Source organism: Agelaius phoeniceus, chromosome 4, assembly GCF_051311805.1.
Source record: "Agelaius phoeniceus isolate bAgePho1 chromosome 4, bAgePho1.hap1, whole genome shotgun sequence".
In the NCBI taxonomy this organism is placed as follows: Eukaryota; Metazoa; Chordata; class Aves; order Passeriformes; family Icteridae; genus Agelaius; species Agelaius phoeniceus.
In genome coordinates, this window is record NC_135268.1 from 62,548,450 (window position 1) to 62,574,404 (window position 25,955).

The 25,955-nt window shown below is 38.1% G+C and overlaps 1 protein-coding gene across 6 annotated transcripts in view; it reads right to left on the reverse strand.

Annotated features, from left to right (window-relative positions):
* PPP2R2C (protein phosphatase 2 regulatory subunit Bgamma) overlaps positions 1 to 25,955 on the reverse strand; it is a 190,111-nt gene that overhangs the window by 102,411 nt on the left and 61,745 nt on the right. The window contains exon 2 of one of the 6 annotated variants that reach the window (XM_054633351.2): positions 12,413 to 12,499. The exons of 3 other annotated variants lie outside the window; for them this stretch is intronic. In XM_054633351.2, coding sequence (XP_054489326.1) covers positions 12,413 to 12,499 — 87 coding nt within the window. Of the gene's footprint in view, positions 1 to 12,412; positions 12,505 to 25,955 lie in introns of those variants that run through there. 2 more of the 6 variants (XM_077177736.1, XM_077177734.1) reach the window with 2 other exon arrangements.

Sequence of the window (25,955 nt, forward strand, 5' to 3'; positions counted from 1 at the left end):
ATATATAGTATTAGAAAGGTCATATAAAATACAATATAGGCTTTTTTCTTGCTCTAACATAATAATGCTTGAAAGGCAAGACCTGGTAATTGCCTACATTAATATCCAGGTGGTGAACAATCACTAGAACCTATTTTCTTTTCAAATTACAGTGTTCATCCTTTTAGACAACTTCTTGTAACCCATCTTTTCTTTTAGTGTGGAAAATACCACAATGATTATAAATCCCTGAAAAGAACAATTTTCTTTGTCCTAGCATATGAAAATTCTTTCTCTAAAGCACATTTAAGCTTCCTTATGAACACTGTGCAGTGTTTCATCACTAACAACAGGAAAACAAATGCCAGAGCTCATGTGTTAACCTGCACTTAGTCACAATTACCCTCTTTTACAAGCTGAACCTCTCAAATCCTCACCCCACATGAAATTACTTATTTCTCCCTGGAGTACATGCTAAAAGAAAAAAGAGCCTATAGTACTGTCTCCTTATTAATATTGCATCATTAAAATTCACCAAAAAATCCTGTAAACAAATCTGTACCTTCTTAAAAACACACCTTCCATTCATGTATTTGATTGACTGTAGATTTTAAAATCAAGTAGTACAACATAGCCCTAGTTCAGCTAATTTCCCTCCCTTGATTGTCTCCTTCCTGAAACACTGAAATTCAAATGTGACTGTGACTGACAGTCCTTTTGAGATTAGCATGGCATTATTAGTTTGCACAGCAGGTGACCAAAGTAACTGCTGGAAAGGTTTCCCTTATTTTAACCCTAAAGGATGTAATCTAATATGAAAAGAAAGAATCTGGAGGCTTACAATTACCCTTGAACTGGAATCGTACAAAGAAACCAAAGCAGAAAAAAGACTTGTTTTCTTTAAGTAAGAGTTGCAGCCGAGGGCCTGAGGTGTTTTTTAATGTTACAGAGGTCCTGTAAACACTTGACATTCAGAAGAAAAGCTAGATTTACAGATTTACACTGAAATTATCAGGCTCATCCTACTTCATTCTACCTGTGAGCATAGGTACACCTCATTAAAATCCACAGAACAACTCAGGAGACTTCTGAACTTCTGTCCTCAATGTATCAATCTATTCCAGTGTAAGGGCAAGTTTTACAGATATGATGCCATGTACATATTGGTCAGAACTGATGCCTGGAAATCGAGAAACTTTCCAGAGGAACACAAATGTTTTCATACTGAAAATTAAGCTGTATTTGACCCTACCTCAGAAGAGACTACTCTTACCAACAGCTAAAGAAGAACAGGAAAAAGTACAATCAAAAGCACTGATTTTTGCTTGGCAATGACCTTTTTAATACCCAGCTGGAGTGACACTGGCATTCTGAACTGAAGCCCCTCAGGTAACAGCCACATTCTGCAGATATGAAAGCACATTCAGTTCTCAGCTTCCCAAATATTTTGCAAATGACACCGACCAGAGCTCTCCCCAGTGGTTTGTGGGAAAGGGCAGCTGTCAGTAAAAGTGGGGAAGCCCACCCAGCCTTGCTGGGCAGCACAGCCTGCAGCCCCCATTGACCTGAGAGCCTCAGCACTCAGCATCAGTTGCCCCAACACCCTGCCCAGCCCCACCTGCTGTGTCCCACTGGGCATTTGAAATTAGTTTGCAGGCTACAGTCTTAAAGGCAGGTTCTTCCAACTGCAGGAGAGTTGCTTGGTGTATTAATTTGCGTTGGCAGAAACCACTTCGCTGCTAACAAAGCAACAAATTTACATCACAATGTGGAGCTGTTTATAACCAACGACCCTTACAAAACTAGTTAAGATTTAATATTTGTGAAACAAAGCAAAGAATTCACTGGTGGCTTTGTATCAGCATAAATGACTAATTACTTTAATCAGGAAGCTCAAAAGATAATGAACTTGATTTATTATAAACACAGGGGCTTGCCCTCTTATAAAAATTACTTGCTCTGCAGTTCAGGACACATATTGATTAATGACACTACTTGCAATTCTCTTATTTTTAAATTTAATAATGGGTGAAAATGAATTAAAAGCAAACTGGAAAAATACACATTCCCAATATAATTTTACTCAATTCCACACCAATATTCATATGTTATGTATACCCCAGTATTTCACTAACAGTAAAAATACAAAACTATTTAGAAAAACATGCAGCGAGTAAAAGATTAATTTGGTCAAGGTTACAGAAAGAGTGAACATTTTTGGCTTTCTCCTACATGACCCCTCATTTTTTAGTGATACCTGACATCTGTTGCTGAGACCAGCTGAACTCAATTCAAACACAGTTTAGCTAGGAATAACTGAGAGAGTCATAAAAATCTCTGAGGACAGATTATGAACCAGTTATGGATTAGAATTCCATCAGAGAGAGAGAGGGGGGGAGAGACTGAGTCTGCCTGGAATGTGGTAGTAGACAAGATAATAACATCTTTGCAGAAAAGCCACTTTGGAGAGCACTTTACTCTGTCCTGACCCCTGCATCACCAGTCCTTTACCTCACTAAAGGGCCATTTGTGGACAGAGAGAACACTTAAGGCATGTCAGGGCCCCATGACAAGGTTTATAGATTTACTGCATTACATTCAAACTACACAGCAGAGTGACAAATTTTACTGTTCATATCTCTTAAATAAACATTAAAAAATTCACATCAAATCCTCTCACACTAAAACGGACTCTGTCACCCATGTGAAGCCCTCTAAGTTTCTCCAAAGATGACTGCCATGAATATTTTCTTTCTGCATATTTATGTTGTAGATTTCTGAGGAACCCTTAGGTGCATTTCTATATATTTTGCTGAAAATGTTTTCATAGCTCACTGGTAACCAGCAAAGCTCTCTGGCTTAAGTTTTTATAAGAAATCACTGGAGTGCCAGGGTATTCAAGGACACTGTCACATATCTGAGTATGAGTACAGTTGCTCAGTTATTACAGAGGTTATTCTTATTATTATTATTATTATTATTGCATCATTACTTGCAGAAAATAATGACCAAGAGCAACGTAAGAATATTTTCAATGTGAAGAATGTTTTCAGAGACTGGATGATCAGCTTGAGCCACATTCCACTCTGGAGCTCAGCTAAAACAAACCATATTCCTCAGGGCACTGCAACAAATGAATTACCATAAAATAAAGACACTTGGCAGCCAGGTTCCTATTACAGCTGCTTCTTGTTCTGACCAGTCATCATGACCTCATGTTCTCCCTGTTTCAATATATCCACACACTGTCTCTTTCTTGTCTCATACTTAACACTACATTCCTCTGGGCAGAAAGCACCTCCCTCTGTGTTTATGGAACCAGCTGTGCCTAGTGACTCCATGCTATCACAGTTTAAATAACAAGCAAGATATGTATCTGATACCGATTTAGGGCAGAGCTGAACAACATATTTGATTAAATCTCTGCATTATCAAAGTCCATGGAAATTGTTATTCTTGAGGTTAGGGTTTTTCATGGTTGGTACAAAGAAAGAAGAACCTTTTTCCAAGAAAGAAAAAAACTTTAGTTGCCCATCAGTTCTGATATATTGCAATTATAACCATAACCACATCAAATGTGACTAAGAGCAATATTTTTACCAGAAATTCTGTAAAAAAATCTCTTCTTTATCTCCAGCATTTCTTCCAACCCTGGTTATAGACAGAGAAAGTCCCAGAATTCAGACTGGAATTCTGCAGTTTGAAGGATACCCATCACAGTATTACTAAAAGATCCCTGCTTTGGTCCATGAGGGGCACACAGGGGACAGACCTCAGCTGTGTTCTGTAACCACTCACTGATGAACAGATACCAAACCAACTTCTGCAAAGCTGCAGAAAACCAGCTGCTACTGCAGCAATCACAATAGAGACCAGTAGGTATGGGATACATACCAGTGTGAGACAGAGGTGTGTTTCAGGCTCTTCAGGCTTGGGTGGCCCAGTTGGCTCTGACAGCCTGTGGGAGCTCTGGGAGATACTCTGGAACACACTTATCCAACATCACCCCACAATCATGGCTGTCTGAAACTGCAGACATCATTTCTAAGGACCACTCATTAAGACAGTTTATTTTCTCTGTTGGATTTTTAACTCATGTAAATGCCTTACAAATAAAGGTGCCCTCATTCTATGAAGTGAACCATCTGGAGTTCTTTCTTTTTTTTTTTTTTAATCCACAGTGTTAGAGGTCAGGAGAACAAGTGTTCAGGGGAGATTTGGAACAACTAAAAAGGAATGAGAAATATGAATCTAAAAAGAATTAATACAAAAGAGGAATTCTCATCCACAAAATGAGGTTCCATTGTTTTATACAAAAAGAAGCCATTAATTATTAAATACATATTTGCTGGTTAAATCTGGGTTAATGTGCTGATTTTGGCTGGGGTAATTTTCTTCACAGTGTCTATTATGGGGCCATATTTTGGATTTGTGCTGAACACAGGGTTGATAACATAAAAATGGTTTTGTTATTGCTGAACAGCACTTACAAAGAGCCAGGGCCTTTTCTGCTTTTGGTAATGGCCAGGCTGGCCAGGATGTGGGGGGTATATGGGAAGTTGAGAGGAGCCACAGCCAGGACAGGTGACCCAAACTGACCAAAGGGATATCCCAGACCATGTGGCACCATGCTCAGTCCATAAAAGGGGGGGAAAAGAGGAAGGGGGGGACATTTGGAGTGATTATGTTTGTCTTCCCAAGTCACTGTTACACATGATGGGCTCTCCTGGAGATGGCTGAGCACCTGCCTGCCCATGGGAAGCAGTGAATTAATTCCTTGCTTTGCTTGTGTGCGTGGCTCTTGCTTTCCCTATTAAACTGTCTTTATCTCAACCCATGAGTTCTCCAGCTTTTCTTCTTTTAATTCTTTCCCTGATCCTGCTGGTGGGGAAGCAAGCAAGCAGCTGCCTGGGGCTGCCAGAGGGGGTGAAACCACAACAGTTCTGTGCAGAACTATCTGCAAATATATACAACAGTTCTGTGCAGAACTATTATGGCAGTGAGAGTGATGCTACAGAGCAATGCTTACTGGCATCCTGAAGATGCCAGTAAAACTGTCTTAATTGTGCTGTTTTTCAGAAGGAAACGTTTTGAACAAAAAAAAAAAAATATGTAAAGCTTATAGTTTAAAAGGTACTTCTGTTATTGCAGCATTAAGACTGGAAACTCACTCTCCCAAGCATTTACTTTGTATCAGTCATTGAATTTCTATTTGGTTATGTCTGACAAGTCTCATGGGGAGCTAAACACTCTGTTCTGTTGCAACTGTGATTTCTGAGACTAAAAATATGAAATAACTTTGAAAATGACAGATCAGGTTCACTGGCAGGCTTGTTCTGCTGAGCTCAGCAAGAGGGAAAGGCTGCCTGGTATCAGTCACTCCTAGGGGCTAGTCTGACTTGCACTTGCTGGCAAAAGTCCTTCAAGGACCATCTGCCAGCAAGAACAGTGGGGGTGGGCAGGGGGAGGAAATCATTCATGTGCACACTCAGGTACTGCCAAGTCCTTCCCTATCCTCAAAGACTTCCAACAGTAGAAGATACCACGAGCAATATTTAAGACGTCAGTATACCAGTTTTTTTCTTCTGTGGAATCCTCAAAATAGAAGCACTTCACCAGAAGAGACACAAAGAAGCTACACAGAAAGAGAAGATAAAAACTGAACAGATAAAAGAATTTATCTTTTATAAATTTCTCTTTTAGAAATACCTTCAAAATATTATGCTTGTCATCACAGAACGATGGTCAGCATTATCAAGCACTGCAGGATAACTATACTGAAAGGACACATCTCAAAAGGCTTATTGGAAAGTCAGGGGGACACATCAAATATATACAACAGATGTTTGCACACTAAGCTCATATCCTCAAAATTGCTGATACAGGTCTATTTATTTAACTTATTACTATAAAAACACATAACAAGCCCAAAGCATTCAAAATAGAAGAGCATAGCAGAGCTGCTTATGTTCCAATAAGAGAACATTCTGCTTCCCTCAATCAGATTTAAAGAGGAAGATCAAGAGAAAACATTTAAAATTAAATGCAAAACCTTATTCTAATTTGAGAAAAAAAATTATATTTTACAATTACATAGATATACACCCTTTACATATATATGCATATACACATATTGCAAAGTAGAGATTAAGTGGCTTAGGCTGCCCTGTTATGTGTACCCATTCCATGCTCCCAGTTCTGTTCTTCTGTAAATGCACCCTTAAAAGCATCAGCTTATATGGAAAGACAACAGCTGTTCAGCTCTTGGCATGATTAGGATTTTCTCCCTCTGTGGTATTGGACAAAGAGTATGGTGATCATAAATGAGCACACCCTGCAGTTTTCCTCTTGAAGCCTCCTCTTCCTTACCACCATGCATCTCTGTCTCTATCCCACTATTCATCACATACTTTTAGACATCTAACATTTAGATTATGCTTGGTCTTAGACATAGCCCATGGAAACCTTCACTTGAAATTAGCAATACAGACTTCAGTGAAATGTTTTGATTTCATACCATTCTGTGCCCTCAAGCACAGTACCAGATCTTTTAAAAGTGTGAGGAACAACAGAGGTTCTTCCCTACCATCAAATCTTCAGTTTAGGTTTTATTTTTACTTGGCTCATGGAAAGAAAGAAAGAAAAAGTCATATTTGGCTGTCCAGACAGTGGCACTGGTGACACACTGTCTGCAGACAATGTAAAACAAGTTCCTCTTCTGCAAGGAAAATTCTAAGCTAACCTGTAAGCCCCAGTCAGGTGAGAAGCAGATATCCTTGCTGACCCCATTTATAAATCTCTCCAGGATGGAAGAGGCTTTAGGTTGGTTTTATGATGGCTTTTCCTGATTTGTTGGATTCAGACACTCCTCCACTCCCATTTCCATGCAGTTCTACAGCCAACGGCCTGAAACCTCAGTTCAGCTGTTTCTTTTGCACATCAATTCTACCATACTGATGCTGTGAACAGAGCAGATTTTCTGTACTTAACATTTAACACAGTAGCATTTTCTTCATTCATATCCTGTTCCTGTGAAGGTAAGTCAAGGGCAGAATCAATGTGTGGAATAGATCTCTGACACAGCCTCATCTCTAAGCAGTTTCAGCACACAGAATCTATGTAACCAAGCTAATAGCATCAGCAGAGTATAAATAATACCATCATTAGGAAGGTACTAGAAAATAATAATCTCTATCAGTGTGAAACCAGCAGCACTACAGATTTAAAAATGTTATTACTTGCAGGCAAGGCTCAACTCAATTTTCTCCCTAGCTTCCTTTACTTTGTGAAGTGCTCAGCTCAAAATCAGCATGAGATCTGCTCAGAATTTGTGTCAGATTCCAGTCCAAGTTACAAGAAAACACACACTTCACTATCCCCAGCAAAGATTACTCCACACAAGAAATCCCTGTACACTTACTAACAGGTTCAAGGGTACAAGCAGAAAACTCACAGTTCACTCATCACAGTCACTGCACTGCCAGCTGTAAAACCAGGAAAGGCAAAGCACAGAGGTCATAACACCAGTTTTCTTCTGCACAAGCATTTAGCCAAGAGGGTATTTTATGGGGAGGGAGATGCAGAAGAAAGCAGGGGAGGGAAGGAAGCAGCAGCATCAGCAGTGACCTTGCAGCACCCACCCTCCAGGGCTCCCAAAGCTCTCCCAGTATCCCCTGCACCTCTGGGGATAGCACAACACATCAGCCACCAGGCAGGAGTGGGGCAGGAGACAATACTGAACCAATTACTGCCAAACAGACCTTCCAACTCTTCCCAACCTCTTCTTCAGAGGCAGCCAAACCTCAATTAAAATAAAGAAAAATAATACCTACCCAAAATTCTAAGAGAAACACAATGCCAAAAACCTATTTACAATTAAAGTTTCCTTTCCAATTACATATCAATCCTTCTGAATGTTTTTTTCATAGTTCTGGAGTTTAAAGAACACTGTCCTATTGTGCTCTACCTGACATGAACAGGCAGCCTTCACTCCAGCACTCTTATAAAATTAAGTAAACTAGCACAGAGACTCCTTTCTCAAAAACCAAAATGTTGGTGCAAACACTAGCAAAAAAACCCCAAAAAAACCTCAGAATTAAAAAAATATTTTAAAAAAGCAATTGCTACCCAGAATAAATGTAATTCCTAAGTTATCTTCACTGCTTCCAACATAAAGAACAAACAGGACATTGCTCTCCCAACCTAGTCACAAACTGCCAGAATACACTTTTTCATTCTCTCCTACTTAATTATCAAATTAAGCTCTTTTTCTTTTGAGCAATATAAATGGCACAAGGTCACTGAGCACTTAGCACAGAGATAGGATCTGATAGATTGTTACAGCAAAACCTCTAAATTCCATCTAACAACTCAGCTTTTAAGTTCAAATCAATTTCCTGGAATTTTCATCACTGGGGTTTTTCATTACAGATTAATAAAAATTAAGGGATTGATTAAAATTTAAGTGCCTTTTAAGATGCATCTGTCCTTTAAAACAAATTAGGTTCTCTTTTTCCTGAAGCATGCTCTTAAGTATTTTTTATAAAAGAACATATTTCCTAATTTGCTTCATCTCCCTGTAAGAGCCTAGAGTATTTGATCAAGCAAAAGAAAACACACAAAAACCCACAGCCTCCTGGCACAGCCATTTAAGTGCAGGAGAAATTCACTATCAACTCCAAATGTACAGTAGATGAGCCTAAGAAAGCAACTGCAAACAGTATTTAGCTGCAAAAACCTTCCTTTTGCCCCAGAAAATCTCACAATTCCAGAGTCTCAGTATTTACTCTGCTAATTTTTCATTTGCTGCATACTAAAGTAGAAAAAACTTATGGAAAATTTAGATTTCATCAGCCTCAATGCTCTTGAGCTGTTAGGTCTCAGCAGGCTTCCTAGAAAATGAAGAATGACAAAAACAAAAACCATGAGATTTTGTAGTTGATCTTGTAGCTTCACTTTGTGAGTCAGGATTTTATGGAATGCAGAGAATGATGGTTACCTGTGCTGTCATTATGATAACCAGATGATAGCCAGGCATTCTCAGAAGGCTCCTGAAAGAGGATTTACATTCTGTATCACCTTTTTATTTTTTGTCTGCACATCTCATCCTGCATAAGCAGCATTTGTTTTGGTAGAACTGTTTTCAACATCTGACTTCAAATACTCTGCTACAAGATTAAAGGTGACACTCCCAAAAGCAATTTCAGTAGGCCTAAATTTTCTAGGCACTCAAGAAAGTAATTAAATGGGTGAAATAGTTATTGTGGGACCTGGGGGACTATTTGCTTGTTTTTTCCTTGCACTGAGTCTGCTATAAATACTTATTACCAGGATCACAGGAATACCCAAGATTTAGGGAGGGTTGGCTTTATATGTGCACAGAAAAATGTATTCCCTGCCCTGTAAGAGCTCACAGCAATGGTTCTGCAATGAGTTCCATGTGTGGCAACAGTTAAAACCTTTAAAGATGCCGTAGCAGTGCTGTTGAATACTAAACAAATTTAAAACCAAGCATTTCTCATATCCTCTATTAAGCAGCTGCTGATTGCTAATGGTGTCTTGTCACAAACTGCTGGACTAAAACTGTGAACCTAAAGACTAATGGACAGTAAAAACAGTCCTTCATGAAACCTAGAGAGACAAGTGACAAATTCCTTCCTACAGTCCCAGTAATTCTAAACAATAACCTGATAGAAGCCTGTGATGGCCATGTGATAAGTCTGTGAAAGCAGTTGTACAGCCTGATAGTTGAGCAATGAGATTTCATTTCTGATAGCTTTGGTACTTTAGTCTCCTTTTTACTTACACATGCCAGTGGCATAAAGCTTTGATTAGAAGGCATTTCCTCCTGCTTTATCTCAGTAATTTCTAGGTGCCTCAAATAAACACTTCCTTTTGAACAATCTAAGATTACACAGCTCCTTCCAGATCATCACAAACAGACCAATGTACTTCACCCTAACTCCAAACCTACTAGGGAAACACTTTTCAAGTATCTTGAGAGGACTGGAAATAAGCCAAGTCCATCCTGGATCTATTATAAACACAGATCTATATTATCTTCACAGACAGAAAGTCAAAAAAGGAACAACATTTTAGCATGGGGGTTTCCCAACTGTGCAAAGACCACACATGATTCAATGCGAACCTAAAGTGTTTCTTATCCCTTGTTTTGCAGCCTGTTTCTGACACTTAAACTCTGTCCCTTAAACTGTTATCTAGTGCTTGGTGAAGAAAAAGTTTGTAAATTGAGCCTGAAGCCTCAAACCAATTTACTGTATCTTCAGGAAAATATTTCAATACATTCTTGAAAGACTGGTTTGACCTTCCTCCACTCCCAGTCCCTGGGCAGAAGCTCTGAGAGGCTGTACAATCACTAAGATATAACTGGAGGTAAAGACAAGTTGATAAAGTTACTGTTGATGTTTTTAAGACAGGGATCTGTAACTATGAACATCATGCAAAGCCTCTTCCCATGTAAGCAGTCCCAGCAGAAACAACAGATTTGTGTAAATCAGGACTCCAGGATGAGGGAGCTCTGGATGCTCTGGGTCCTATGCTGGTTTACACATGTGCTACTTTAGATCACCACCACTCAATGCAAATATGCAGAAAAAAAAAAAATCAGACTCTGTATTAATTAGTATTCACAGAAAGCAGACGCAGAGACAGATGAATTTGTGGTCTGAATAAATACTGTGTGAAGAAAACAGTCTCTATGACCATTCTTGCGTTTGTCCTAAAAATGTATTTTTGTACTTGAATTTAAAATGATGTCTATTATAAAAAAGGTTTAATTGTGATAAGGTATATAATTATCTTCAAAAGTTTACACGGCAGAGAGGGAGTTTGGACTTCAGATGTGAGGGAGGCCAACTCTGGACCTCTCTACATCTTTGTCAACATCAGTAAGAGATTAGCACGCTGCACTGCATTCAAAAGAGCTGAAAAAAATCAAATCCACATGATTTAATGGCACTATACAAGCATTAAATAAGGTGACTTATTTAGCAAATGTCCTAATGCCATGTGTTCTCATGACAAGGATCCTCAAACTGTTTTCCACTTCATGGATCAATCTCAAATGACTTCTTAATAGGACTTTGTCATTAATTTTAATTATGAAGAGAAGTCCATAGCCCCTGCTACCTGATAAAAATTTTTTAAAAATTTAAAAGTCAGGAACTGTTTTAGCTGTATATGGAATGAATACTACTCTGATTCATATCCTTTAAAGTTAAAAAATTAAGATATCCCTTCAGGAAGTCTACTTTGACTAGGAAAATTAACTCTTCTTACTCTATGACCTCATGGAAACAGACAAGAACAATGTTACATTTATACAATTACTGAATTGTGCTATAGTCTCTTGTTACCACTCCTGTTTACAAACAGCCATAGAAACAGTGTTAAACAGACTTAAGGGCCTCAACTACAAATTACAATCAAGGCATTGCAAATCCTTCACACAGCATTTGAAATTAGAAAAGTAATTCACCATGACCTAACAGCCTTGCTAAGCCTTTGTTTCCCATTTTCTCAGATTTATTTCTGTGTTGAAGAGATGTAAATTTGGCTGAAAACAGAATACTTCTCACCGTATTTGAAGTATGTAGTGCTTAACTCCAGGAATGTATAGGGGAATTAATTTGCCCAAGTGGTAAGCACTCATTAGTGTTGCTCTGAAAACCTGCATTAGTCATTAATTCCTCTCACAAAATTTATCACATATTTGTGGTTTGGATGACTACTATCTATTGTGACTGCAATACATACTCTTTATTTTCATACAGTGTAGAATGCTGCATGTCTAGCTTTAGATAGGCAGATTTCATTAATTGTAAAATAATCTAAAAAGGAACAGTAGTTTACCAGCTTAATTGATGTTAATATCTAAATTACATAGTAATTATGTAAAGAGAAATGGTTAAGATATGGCTTTGCAACAGAAACCTAATCATTCATTTAGATACTGGAAACCAACATACACTTTCTTATCAATTTCTGGTGCATTTCAAAGCATGCCTCTTGGTCTAGTGCCCGACAGCTCCTCTTGCACACAGGGCTGCCACCAGTGACTGCTTTTCTGTGCCACATTTACAACCAGGCTGCATTCAGTTATTCACATGCCACTTCCCAAATGTGTACATAAAGCATTGACAAAGCCTTTAGCAACAAAACAGTGCAAAAAGAAAAAAAAAATGTAGAGGTGCCATCCAGCCACAAAGAAATATCAAAATGTGACAACAGTCAAGCAGAATAATGCAACCTCAACGAATCCAGCCCACGCTACTTTATGACACATGAAGTGATTATCTGTTCAAGACTGGTGGCTCACTCAGGACAGGGGCCAGCCTCCATCAAGAGCCCATCCTGCAGGAGCCACTGCCCTGCAGCAGCCTCTGCACACACAGAGACTCTTCCACCCACTCACCTCCAGAAGTGACTTCTTCATTACTGGGCTGAGGAGCATTGGCAGGACAGTGTGGGGAAGCTTGCATTGCTGCTGCCCTTGCTATACCTGTCCTGTGGAGAAATAGAGGACTTAATTTCCAGGGCTGTCAGACAGCACCTTCCACATTACAAGTGACGGAAAAAGAAATGAATTTGAAAATGCCTGATTTGAGCAAGTACATTCTGGGGTGTGGTGAAGAACTCCCAGTTCCTACAGAAGTATTTGGATTACTTTCACATCTTGCTGGAGCTCCATTTGCAGCAAGCTGGATTCTTTGGTTCATGAGCTGATGATGCTCTTGCATTACCTATGTAGCAAGCTGAGATATGGTCATTGAGAGCCAACATAACTAGACAGCCTAAATAAAATAATTAAGGAAATCATATTTAACATCATCTCTCAACTCTGATATGAACAAATAACCATTGAGTAGTTCTCCCTTCTATCTCCTTTTCAAAATGGCAGTTTTCTGCTCTTTATAAACTTCCTGTACAGAAACCATTACTATATTAATTACCTAATAGAGCAACAGTTATTTTGCTTCTCCTGTCCAACCCATTCCAACGAGACACTTTATTTTACTTCCACATTAATCTACATAGGCTTACCACAAGAATCAATCCTAACAAAGACCTTTTTCTTTTTTAAAGGAGAAGAGGAAACTTTCCACAGTTTTCATGGTTTCCAGCTGGGGCAACAGTTTTCAGCCACCAGTTTTTAGTATGACACATTCAAATGATTTGTATATCCCAAAGTGCAGTCCATTAGAGAGAGAGAGAAAGAGACAAAAATAACTCCATCTGAAACACATGAATAAATCATTCTTTTGAGCATGGTGATGAATGCAATGTTTTTTCATTTCCAAACCAAGTCTTTAAAGCCCTACTGAAACAAGTGTGTTTGTTCCAAAAGTGATCCCTGTATCTTTCAGGAGTGCCGTGATGGTTTTTGGTTTTATTTTCTTTTGAGGAAATGTCAAATTTAGACACCAAGGACTGGAAGCTAATGACGAACCACTTTTTTCTGGTATGAGTGTGCACTGAATACTGATGTTCACAGGCAGGAACAATTTCCAATAATTAATTGGAAAAATATCAGCCTTCATTGCATTTGCTTAACTTTGGTCAACAGCAACGTTAATCTTGCAAGTGAATTGAAAGACAAGACAAAGGCTATACATGTGAGGTTTATACATAATTCAGAACTGCTGAAAAGCATGGAAAGCAAGACAAGAAAAACATTATTATAATATGGCAGAACAACTCTACTAAGGAAAAAACAATAACCTCAAAAACCCACACATTCATGTATTGCATCTATTACTTCAACTGAAGAGTAAATGTAGGGGTAAATAGAATTGTTCACTTCTTATTTGGGCAAAACAGACTCATGCATCAATCACTTAAAAAAATTCCAGACAGCTTGTTTTCTTCTTTTTTTTTTTAATTTGCAACTGCATACTGTTTTTCTCTGAAGTTCCCAGTTTCCAACATACTAACCCATTCAAAGCAATGAACAGTTTGTGTCTCTCAATATCTGCTAATTGGAGTATAATTATAGCTGTCTATGAGCTATGACTATAAACAGACTTTGCCAAAATATTTGAAAGAAATCTCCAGGAGAAATAATAACTGGTCACATATATAATACCATATTTAATAAATCCATATATTTAAATATAAAATAAGATACAGCAGGTTGGCTCAAATAAATATGATTGATTAATTCTGTTCTGGGCACTACACATCGATGTCCTATTCACCTTCTAAGAGAGTGATTATTTTCATCATTAACAGGAATTCTAGTAAATCTGCTCCACTTCTTTGTGTGACAAAAACAATGAGCATCAGAAAGAAGCAAAATGAGAAGAAGCTGACAACCTTAGGTTTTATGTGTTACCTAAAGCCTTCTCAGAGTCCCCAGAAAGTCATGACACATGAAAAATCTAGACATTACAGTAACAATGCATTGATAGCACTGATCAGATCTCCAGAGAAAAGATTACAAATACTTTGAAATATTTGCCAATATCTTCTAATAGTCATTGAAAGGACTAGAACTTCTAATTTATCTACTCTCCCTGAAATGCAAACTGGTAAATTCTAAAACTGTGGGGAGGGGAACCACTACAATTGAAAGCAAGAGCTGAATTGGTCACAGTGTGGATTTTAGTTTCCTTACTTTAGTAATCTACAAAGATATCCATGCCATGGTTTTCACACTTTGAGGGTACCATACATTTATTTCAGAAACAAATCTTAAGTCTTCAAAACCAAACATCTTACGTTTAAATGCTTCAAAGAGCCTTTGCTTACACCATCCTGATTTTCTCCCCACAAATTACTGTTCTCCAGCCTCCCACAGTCTACATTGACCTATGTACACCAAGCACTTCAAGAGGCACTTTAACCATATGTGATATTCCTAATAGGTAGGATCACTTTCACTGTCTGGGAGAGTAATTCACGGAATAAAAAAAGAGAACAACTTTGTCTCAAGGAAGATACATTCCAGAGATTAGTCCAATTCAAACAGAAAGTTCTTCCATGACAGAAAGCTATTTTTAGGATGAATATGCATCCTGCCACCAAATCCAAGGTAGAATACATCTTCTAACTCCATGTTTAAATTTTATGTAGAATCTATCATGTATACAAGAACTAATACAACTCCCAGACTGACTTATCACCTCCACCAGAAATTTTCCTGTGAGTCCTATAGAAATCACTGGTTTTTCTACAGTTCATCTTCCCTTTGAAAAATGAAGAAAACCCACCTTTCAGTCTCCATGACTTGGACAAAGAAATGGTGAGCAGTACATATTGTGGGCCTTTACATGAATGAATCCACGCATCTACGGCTACAGCAGCAGATTCCCAAGTGACAAGATTCAGGTGGTGCTTGAACAGAACCTTTCCCATTCCCTGCAGGTATGAGAGGACTCTAGTCCCACCTGGGTCTCTCCAACCAACCTACAGCTGGTGAAATAAAATAAAACCTACAGCTGAATCATGTCAGTCATCACTGTTACAGAGCCCATACTTAAATACCAACATCCAGAAATGATACTGCTGGTACTTGAACTTTAATTTACAGTCTCCACAGAGAAAGGAAAATGGTAGTTTCAATATACTACATGGTATGGTTTTGCTAAGAACCTATGATTTCTTTTAATGCAAACTAAAAAGAATATTGAATATAATTTCCACCATTGCTATTTGAGTTATCAGATTAAAATGCCATCTTTCTCACTAAGAAAAGAATCAACAAGTCTTTCTTGAAGCAGAAATGTCCAAGGCTATTTGGTATATACTTCAAACAATCTCGGCAGCCAGTGGTGGCCAAAAACATACACTGATTCATGAAAAAAAATACAGAAAATTCACTCTGGTGCCAGCCAGGCTTAGGGTGTATTCACTATGCACTGTGGACTGCAAGACATCTAAAACATCCACAGTGATAACTAACATTACAAACTCACTGCTTCACTTCCAAGTTACAAACTAAGGCAAGGCAAGAAATGGCCAAAAAAAAAAAATCTATATAGACTCTGAGTAACTTCAGGATGTTCAGCAAGAAGTGCAAAATTCTGCACTTGGAGTAGAAGAGCTCCAGACATCTGGCAACCATCTGGAAAGGACCTGTGGTCATCCTGGAAGCTAGGTCAAAGAGCCAACAGTGGCTTTGTATCAGCAAACCATGCTGGTCCAACACTAGGAAGAGAGTGACCAGAATAAAGGGAAATCATGCTCCACTCACCCCTAATGTTTGAGCAGTGAGCAAGAGTTCAAAGCTCCTCCACAAGTGACTGAACCAGGTTATGATGAAGTTAACCATTTTTAAAGACTAATTAATTGAAATGAGTAATTCTGCATGCGACACACAGTTTTTCTTCCAAAAAATTCAACTGTGCAAATTCTTCAGTCATAGTCTGTTCCTTTACAGTGGGTTAATCTTTCAGGTTTGTCCTTAAACTTTAGGATGCTCTTAACAGGAATCACCAGAAAGTCCCCTCATCAGCTTAAGTGTTTACCTAAATGTTCTGCACATAGTTCAAAAACCTCTCTCTCATAATGACACTGTGAACTTTCTGGAATCTGTAAAAGCATAATTTAGGAGGATAATATGAACCTAACAAATTAGCACAAACCCAAATGGACAAATGAAGGGAAAAAAATTACTGTTTTCTTAAGACACATATTTTTAAGGTTCTAGTAGACACAACCCTAAAAATTATCTCTAGCAAAGAAAAATTATTTAAAGTCTAAAACTATGGTACTGACATTCATGAAATATCCTGTAATTTTTTTTCAGAGAGATTTAATTATACCTTTCATACTACTCATGCATTTAAAGATCTTCTGGTTAGCATTAATTTGAATTCTATTGCCACATAAATTAATACAACTTAGACACATTTTTCAGCCCTTTAAATAACAAAGTGATGTGTCCAGGCAGCATATTCTTGAAAAGGAGAAAAAGACATACAATTAAAACCTGAACTGCAACTACTTTACATTTCAGAAAGTTAAAAAGTAGCCTGGAGCTAATTACCTCCAAGAGAAAATCTGGAGAGCAGTTTTGCTTCAAGCAAAGACTTAACAGTATTTTAAAGAAAACAATATGCAGCATGAGTAAATCATATAGGAGACAAAAGGGTCAAAGAAAAATAAATGGGTTGTACTCAAGTTAGTATAAATCTGAATGCATTAAGCTCCTAAGGAAACTTGCAGACAGTATTAAGGTCACAGCATTCAACTTATAATTTTAACCCTGATTTTAACCTTAAATCTAATAAATCATATTATGCATGAGAATTTCCAAGTAGATTTCCTAACTCATTATGCAAATGAACAAAATTATAACTAAATAGCTACAGCACAGCAGCCACAGAAAATCTGTTCCTTTGGTTAAAGGACAGCATATGGGTTACTGATGAACAGAATTGCAGTAAATCCTAAGAAAAGTAACAAATCCACATAATTTTAAGTCCCAGAAATTTTTGTGCTAAACTGCAGAATGTACTTACATTTTCTGACAGTAGTAGGAAAATACAAGCTTTGTAGATTCTAACAATTCTAAATATGGTAGATGGGGTTCAGCCACAATTTCATCTTTACCTACTGCTGTCCTAAAAACAAAGCCAGCAATGGTGTTGAATCTCTGAAGAATTAGCACACTCAATTTCCAGAAAGGTTTTAGGTGAGCACTGAGATAAACTCTTCAAAAAAACCTCTTCCAGTACTAGGAGTTATAACCTTCATCCCCACACTATACAATGTAGTACTGAAGACAAAAGTAACTAAGGTTTCTGTACAAAGTAGTTAGCACAAACAGATGCAGAGATTAAGAGAGATGAATATTGATGCAGAATAGATGAATACATGTTATAGATGCAGAATAGATGTGGAGGTGAGACACTGGAACAGGCTGCCCAGAGAAGCTGTGTATCTTCCTTGAAAGTGTTCAAGGCCAGGTTGGATGAGGCTTTGAGGAACCTGCTCTAGTGAAAGGTGTCTTTAAGGTCTCTCCCAACCCAAGCCATTCTATGACTTCATAAGATTAAAATCATGACTCAAACAAAATATGCGGTTTGCATATACATACATATATTTTTCTGGACTTACAACATGTACATAGAGTACAGCCAAGCAAAGCCTGGATCCAATCCTGCTCCAGCCAGTGGCAGGTTCTCAACAGACTTCGTTATAGAAGTACATAGATACTAAATTTAGTATATAGATACTAAACTACAATTACACAAAGGCTGTTAAAAACCTGTCAGGATATTAAAGATGACTTTGCTGCTGTTTATTAGAAACATGTACAGTAACCTTAGTGTCCTAGCAAAACTAGGTAGTGCATTTCTGTTTTTTAAAATTTATCAGAGTAAAAAAATGAAATGAAATTAAAATAAAAAATGCTGTAATTTAGTCACTACCATTTCTGTAGCAGGATAGCATGAGAGATTGAAATGTTAGTGGTTAGTGACTAACCAACCATTTGCAATAGCTGAGGGTGCTTTGCCAAGGCTGGGTTTGCAGAGTCCCAGCCCAGGGACAGATGGGGTGAGCACCCACCAGCAGAGGCCACAAGCTGGGGCTTGAACCATGTGAGGGAGAAGGCAGGTAAGAAGCAGAGGTCAGATAATGCTTTTTTATCACCCTTAGATAACAGGCTCAGTTGTACAGCTTCTCCCTGGGAAGGACCAGGGCATTCACACAGGCCTGAAGGTTTTCATCCCTTCTGATGGGGCACAACTGGCTCAACCATTCTGCCATGAGAGGCAGCTGCCATGTCTTTGAAGGTGTCATAAACCATCAAAGACCCCCAGAGTGCCCTCTGCCTAATTTTTTGGGCCTTCCACCAGAGGACTGCATGTGTTTCACAGTGTTATATCAGACAGTGTAAAACTAACCCCCCCAGTAAGGGAGAGATGTCTGACATAAACCTGAACATTTATTAACCCACCGAACTTTGTGTTTTGGGGGCTTCCCCAATCCCAGCTGATCAAGATGGACATCATCACTTCAACTAAAAGACACCAAATAACAACAATCAAGCCTCCTTGCTAGATGGGTGGTGATATCCTTCCTCTCCACTGATCCAATCTTCTCATTTTCTTCTCATTCTTTCTTTCCCTTATGTATTTTCTGAAGAGGTATCTTTATACTTTTGTACTGTTATATTACTACAGATAGATAATAACCAAAATGCTACATACCTCCTTTCCAAGGCAAGCCCATTATTCTAAAATAATCCTTACATAATATATCTACAATATATATTAAAAAACAGTCATTCACTGTCATTTCTTTGTAATCTGCTGCAAGAGATCCATGAACAAGAATCTCAGCCACCCTCACCTTCAGGGGAGAGTAATAACAAAGAGAAAATGCCATTAGCTCTTCCCTTATCATAAAATGATAAAATCCTGACCCTGTCCTTCAACCAGGTCTGTTGATATGAATATTTTTAACTGGGATCTTACCCGAGAAGGCTGCCAGACTTCCCCCCAGAAACTCCTTTTCAGTAAAATGGTGCAGAAGAAGGACTCTTCACATTTTAAAAAGACCTTCCCCCTGCACCTGAGGGTCTACAGATCAGCTAATCAGGTCCAAGATGATTCTGAGTCACATTTGTGTCCTTTAATGACAGTAAAAGAAGAGTACTAAGTGACACTTCCAGGTCTTGCGCTCACAAGCTTCAATGGATATACATACAGAGAGCAGAAAGAACTTGGCTAAGAGTACCAAATGAGTTGTGGTTTTGGCTGGACTACCTTTTTTTTTAAATAAAGATTCCTGGAACTCAAACAGTAGCAAGTACTGCAGATAAAAGCCAAGTACCACTACAATCTAGTCAAGCAGCAAATGGAAACAGAATAATTGTAGTCAAGGAAGGAATTCTGTGTCCTTATTTCTCTCCCCAGCAGTGCTTGGATCTACATATTCTTGATGTCTCTGAAGTCTGAGCAGGGAGTATTACTTCCAGAGAGACAAATTCTGAGAATTTAAAGCTTTAGGGTCCTGCTTGAACAGAGGTGCAACAGTTGCCTTCTGGCAGGAATTAAAGCTGGCATGGAAATTTCACAAAAGGAATTAAAAGATGTTCTGGAAAGTGGCCAAAAGGAAATCAAAGGAACTTTAGCAGTACGAAGACACATACCAGAAGCACATGAAAAGGAACTTCAAGACAGACCATTAGGTTTGAGAGTTAAGGTTACCCATCTGTTGCCTGGGTAGAAGGCTGTGTGAACCAGGGGAAAATATTAATTATTCCTGTGAGATATTTAGTCCAAAAATATTCTCTCTTACATAATTTCCAGTCTTGACCACATGTCAGCTGTCAAGAGGAACAGATGTATTTTAGATTCAGCCCATGTTCTGACCTATAGGAACTGATCAACGTAGCCTCCTTTCTGTTCTTCAAGTGTGGTATGTTACTGGATCTGAGAATCAGACTGGGAAAAAAGACTACCTGATAGCCAGTCTGACAGCTATCTGTGAGTTAAAAGATCTCAAATATAGATAAACTATAGCTCATGCCTTGTATCACAGTAATTGTAAATATCTGATATAGGCATGAGTAATCAGTTATTTTACAGAAACATAACATAAAAAGTGGACAGCTTTTAAAGCAGCTAGTTTTGAAAACAGAAATGGAAATCCATGGAAATTATCTGAATAGCCCCACAGCTGAAGAGATGAGCTCTGGGAGTTTTTATTTGTAGAAATGTTAAAGTTGGACTACTGCTTTTAAGAACTGTTACGATGAACAAGTGTTTCACCCCATCTCTACTTTAGCCCAATGTGCTACTATTGAACTCTTTCAATAAACTCTGCTCATGCTTCCATCAATAAAAGCTGGTTTTGAAAAAAGGAAAATCTTCCTGTGCTCCATCAGAAGGTTTCTCAGCAGGGCACAAAACAAGGAAGAGAAAAAAAAAACCTACTCTTTAGATAAACTCACAAGAACCACCACTTACAAGCTAAAAGACAAGAATTTAACAAGTTCCTTGCCCAGGGTATGTAAAGTAGTGAAGTTACTGTTTTTATATGAAAAGATTGTCCTCAAGTTTGCTTAAACTCTGCAGCGGCTCTCCCAGGGCAGGTTTCACCTATAATGGCATGCCCTAGTTAAAATGTTTAGGTATTTCTTGCTGTCATGTGTAGTCAAGTCTCACCTAGCTACTTTTATTTATTTTAAACTTGCAGGTATTGGCACTATTTCCCCAATATATCTTGCCTTGCAAAATCCTGCAGGGTCACTTACACAATAAAATCTCAGATTATGGAGCCAATATCTGGACTGCAGTGCAAAAACTCTAAAGGCAAAGCATAGGAGACTCTGGCAAGCTCTTTTATTCCTTTCCTCAATTTCAATTATTTGGATTCTGTTTTTGTGTTAGATTATGTCTGTGCCCATATGCACAAATTTCTCAATGAAGATTTTGGATCAAAGGTGACTTAGCAAGAGGTTCATTAAAGGCTTTGAAATATTTGCAACATTTCAGAAAAGAAGACTGCCAAACTGAGGAGTTTTCAAGAAAAGGGTGTAAATTCAACTGCTAAAAAGAAAATGATTGAGTTCAGTCATTAAAATGTAAAATATAGGAGTAGTTTCCTGTGCTAACCTCAATATAACTACATTCATCAAGTCTCATCTGTAATAACCAGGCTGCTGTTTGCTCTGTGGAATCCAGACTGCTAATTCTTCCCATTTACAACAACTCCCTGGCTTTCAGGAACAAAAATAATTTTCTGTCTAAATATACTTACACTTAACAATCAGAAATGAATCCCTCTGCAAACAACTCTCCACACTGGCAATCACCTTTGTTAGTAATTATTTATAGTGCAGAAGCATCCAAGCTTTCTGCTTTCACATTTAACATTACTACTATTACTACAATTTCCCAGGTACATCCAGGATAGCTGTCAGACATTTTTCCAATATACTTATAGTTTGTATTTCCTTCCTTCCTTCTACTGTGCATAAATACTGCAAAAGCCTTATAACAAGGTGGTTTTGAAGGAGCACAGCAGTAAGCTTCACTTCTCTGGAAGTCTTCACCATGCTGACCAAGCTGGTGCCCACTGAGCAGCTCACAGGGAGCAGCAATGGGACTCTGGTGGCAAATTTGCACCAGGACAAGACAGCACTGCCCATGGTCCCCATGCTCTCAGGGGCAGGCAGCTGTGGTGGCTCCCTCTCTGCCAGCAAGGGACAAATATCAGCCAGGCCAAGCTGGCTGACATTTTCTGAAGAAGCCTAGATTGGTGGGCTAACCAGAGCCTCCTCCCCTCTGCTCTGATACTTCCATGCAATGGGAGTGGCTCCAAAGCAGCAGGGAAGGAAAGATGGGCGTCCCAGGCTACAGATTCCTCTGGAGAATGGGCAATTTGCTGACAAAAATGGCATCCATGTCAATTTCAAACCAAATCCTCGATTTTAAATGCCTTGAAATTAATTTTAAGGTTGGAAAAAGTAAAAGATATTTTCAATAAAACAATTTTAAACAAAAAAGCTGGGAAAAATCGACACAACAAAGAGCTGGTTCTTTGTACTCTGTACAAATCACATTCAGCAGTAATTTCTGCACCACAGTTCAAAGTTAAGGCAACTAAAACCCTTTATTTGGATGTTGCAAGAATTCTTGCAGCTAGTAAATACTGAAGTTTTAATATAATTGGCTGATTTGCAGTATCATAATTGTTAACAGATGCAACTCATTTGTTTTAAAACTAGCACCTTTTGTAATATTTGCATAGTAACACAGAAGGCCTGTACTCTATTTTCCTCATTTTTCTGAAATGCAAGTGGAAGCACAGAAATGTCTCCTCTACCAAGTAAGGCCACACTTAATCATGGAAAATAAAACCCACGTTCAAGGAAACAGATTTTCAGAAAGCCGCAGCTCATCACCACCACAGGTGAAAATCAGAAATTCAAGGACACTGCTCTCAGCCCATGGTGGAAGGAAAGTTTTGCCCCAGTCAGACACAAGTGTCACTCCCCTGAGCAGCGCTGTCACACCTAGACCAATAGGTCTGTGAGTCATATGGGACTTGAAGGACAGGGCCCTACATACCAGGACCTATTTCCTCCCAGTGCTGAAACTTCTCCATAGCCATTCCAGGACTTCCAGATTCACATTTCAAGCAGAGCAGCTGGGAGGAACATAGGCACATGAAACATGCAGTAGCAGTGATTCACAAACCTTCTGTGAGTGTAGCATACTTTTGTGTTCCAACATGCACAAAATGATATTCATATTGTACCTGAGCAATGAAAATAACCATCATCCATATGACTTTACTGCACTCTGAGTAAGGCATTCCAGGAAATTCTGTAAGATGTAATAATTCATATCTACCTATTTCAAAGAGGCTGCTTATGTGAATTCCACTTTGATCTTCACTGTTGATTAAAGAGAATATACTTGACCTAAATCTTCCATTCAAAAGAATATTATAGAATACACATCTGACTCCATCTTGTACTGGTTATTCCCATATCACAGATCTGCATGCAGCAATAAAAGATATCAAATCAAGCAGGGTGTCAAATTAACATGTAGCATGATGAAGAGTCTCATGTGCTACCCTGGCAGTCAATTCAGGCCTACACTCACCAGTCCACTGTGCCTATTTGTTGAATTTTCTAATTTATTATTATTACTATTATTATTGATTTTATTCATTGAAATTTTCTTTTTATCACAGCACAATGTAGAAATAAAGACATTATATCAGAAATTATTTATTAAATAATAACAGATTCTGATTTACAGCTATACACTTATTAAAGACATCATGCCAGGTTATATCATAGATTGAAACCTCTCAAACAGTACCACATGACTGGATGAAAGTCTAGAAATAAATTATTGCTAATTGGTGACCAGCTCGTTGCTTGAAAACTAATTTTTGTTTCTATTTGAAACGTTCATTTAACATCTTAGAATAAGGATAAATGATATGGAGTCATTAAAATCTGAGATAATGAAATAAACAATAATTTACTTTTCATTCAACCCAGATGATCTTTATTTCTACTAGAAATTGGCCCAGAAACTGGTAGAGCAGTTCATGGTTATCTTTAAAGCAAACAGCACTACCACAGGCAGCATTAGCTTCAAAATTTACACAAATGATGTTATTTTGTACAGTCACTGATGATTTGCAACACCTGAGTCACAGGAACAACAAAAGCACTGCAAACAGGAAGAAGTATGGTAACAGTAACTAAGTTCTAATCAGACTTGCATTGAACTAGAGAATAATAAACCAACTCTTAGTCTTTTACTTTTTTCTGTACTCTAAGTAAAACACATAAATGTCATTATAATACAGATGTTTACATCCTTTTCTTCTCTTTTTTGTAACAGATGGATCAGTGAATATGAAAGGGACAAACACTGCTATATTTAACAATACAGATCCCAAGCCCTGTCCTATTAATAATTCACAGAAGTCACTGAACTGCATGGCATATTGTGCTGAGATTTTATTAGGAATCAAATCTCTTAATGCACATTTTTATTATTGGTCTTTCACTGGCAAAATACAGTCTGCTTTTATTTGCACTGAAGCAATAATAAAAACAGGAACAAGAGCTTTTCAGCAAGGTAACACTCCTGAGAACAGGAACTCTCCTACCATATATAAGGCTGCTTTGCTTAGTGAGGCTTTTGTTCTTGGTAAAGATTTGGGGAACTTTCACCAGGAACAAGTAAAATAGACCACACTCATGACTAAGGGCAAACTCAGCATTAACCTGAGAACCATGAAAACAGTTGATCAGGAAAGTGCCTCAACATGGCTAGAAGTTCATTTAAAACCCTTTCTCATTTAAAAAATCCCAAAAATGCCCATATTAACTTTATCTAATTTTATGAGATTGTTACCTTTCCCTGGCTACAGGGAAATTAACCTGAAATTACAGAGATTATAGTTTGAGCAAAAAATTTGTGTTCTTTTAGCAGACAGTCCCTGAGACAAAACCTTGCAATGGTGATTAAATAAACTGTGGATGGGAAGTTTCAAGGATACAACTAGTAATGATGTAGTAACACAAGGTAAACAGTAAGGATGGATTACCTTTTTATGGCTGTAATAAAAGATAGTCAGTTCTTCTTTATTATAAAATATTCAGTGTTATTGTATAGTGTTTCACATTTTAAACTGATGGAGGAGCAACATCTACCATTCTCTAAATTCACCATTTAAATACATAAGGTATTGCTAAAATGCCTGGGGTTTTTATGTTTACGTGGACAACATATTAAAAATATACTGCTAAGTACAGTTTTCACAATACATACACTAAATAAACTTCTACCATGGTGAACAATGACACTGACTCTACCTGCACAACATTGTTTACTTTTACATCATTCAATACTTTTAAACTGTCAGTTTCAATTAGAAAAAGATCTGGCAGACACAGCCAGCTTGCATGGATCATATTTCTATGCCCATGTTTATCTTACACACACATTGCACAGCTCATATCCTGAACTTCTGGTTTTAAGGCTTATATGTAGCTCAGTCTGTTACATATAACAGCTATATAGATAAATATACAATAAAGATTTCTCTTTATAATGTTTCTAGTCTGCTGGCACCTGGAAAAGCTCCAGATTGCTGCAATTATCTTCTTTTTCAGCTCCTTGTTGTCACTGTCATGGAAGGAGCTCAGCTTTAGCTAATATTCTACATGGTCCTTTTCTTCTGTTAATACATCTTATTCACTTCTCCAGGACCTCTAGCACTATACAGCAACCAAATACATTTATTATTTAGATGGTGAGTGCAAGATCATCTGCTGATTACATATGCATGCAAAGAGAGCCAAGGTTGCCATCAGTCCCTGAGGGCAATCCACCAAAACCACTGATCCAGCATCAGAGATTTATTCCTTTGCAAACAGGAAGATTGCAGCCCAGCCTAATGACACTTGGTAAAGCTTTAAGGGTACATGTGACACTGGTGAATAACTGCTGTGTGGAGAACAT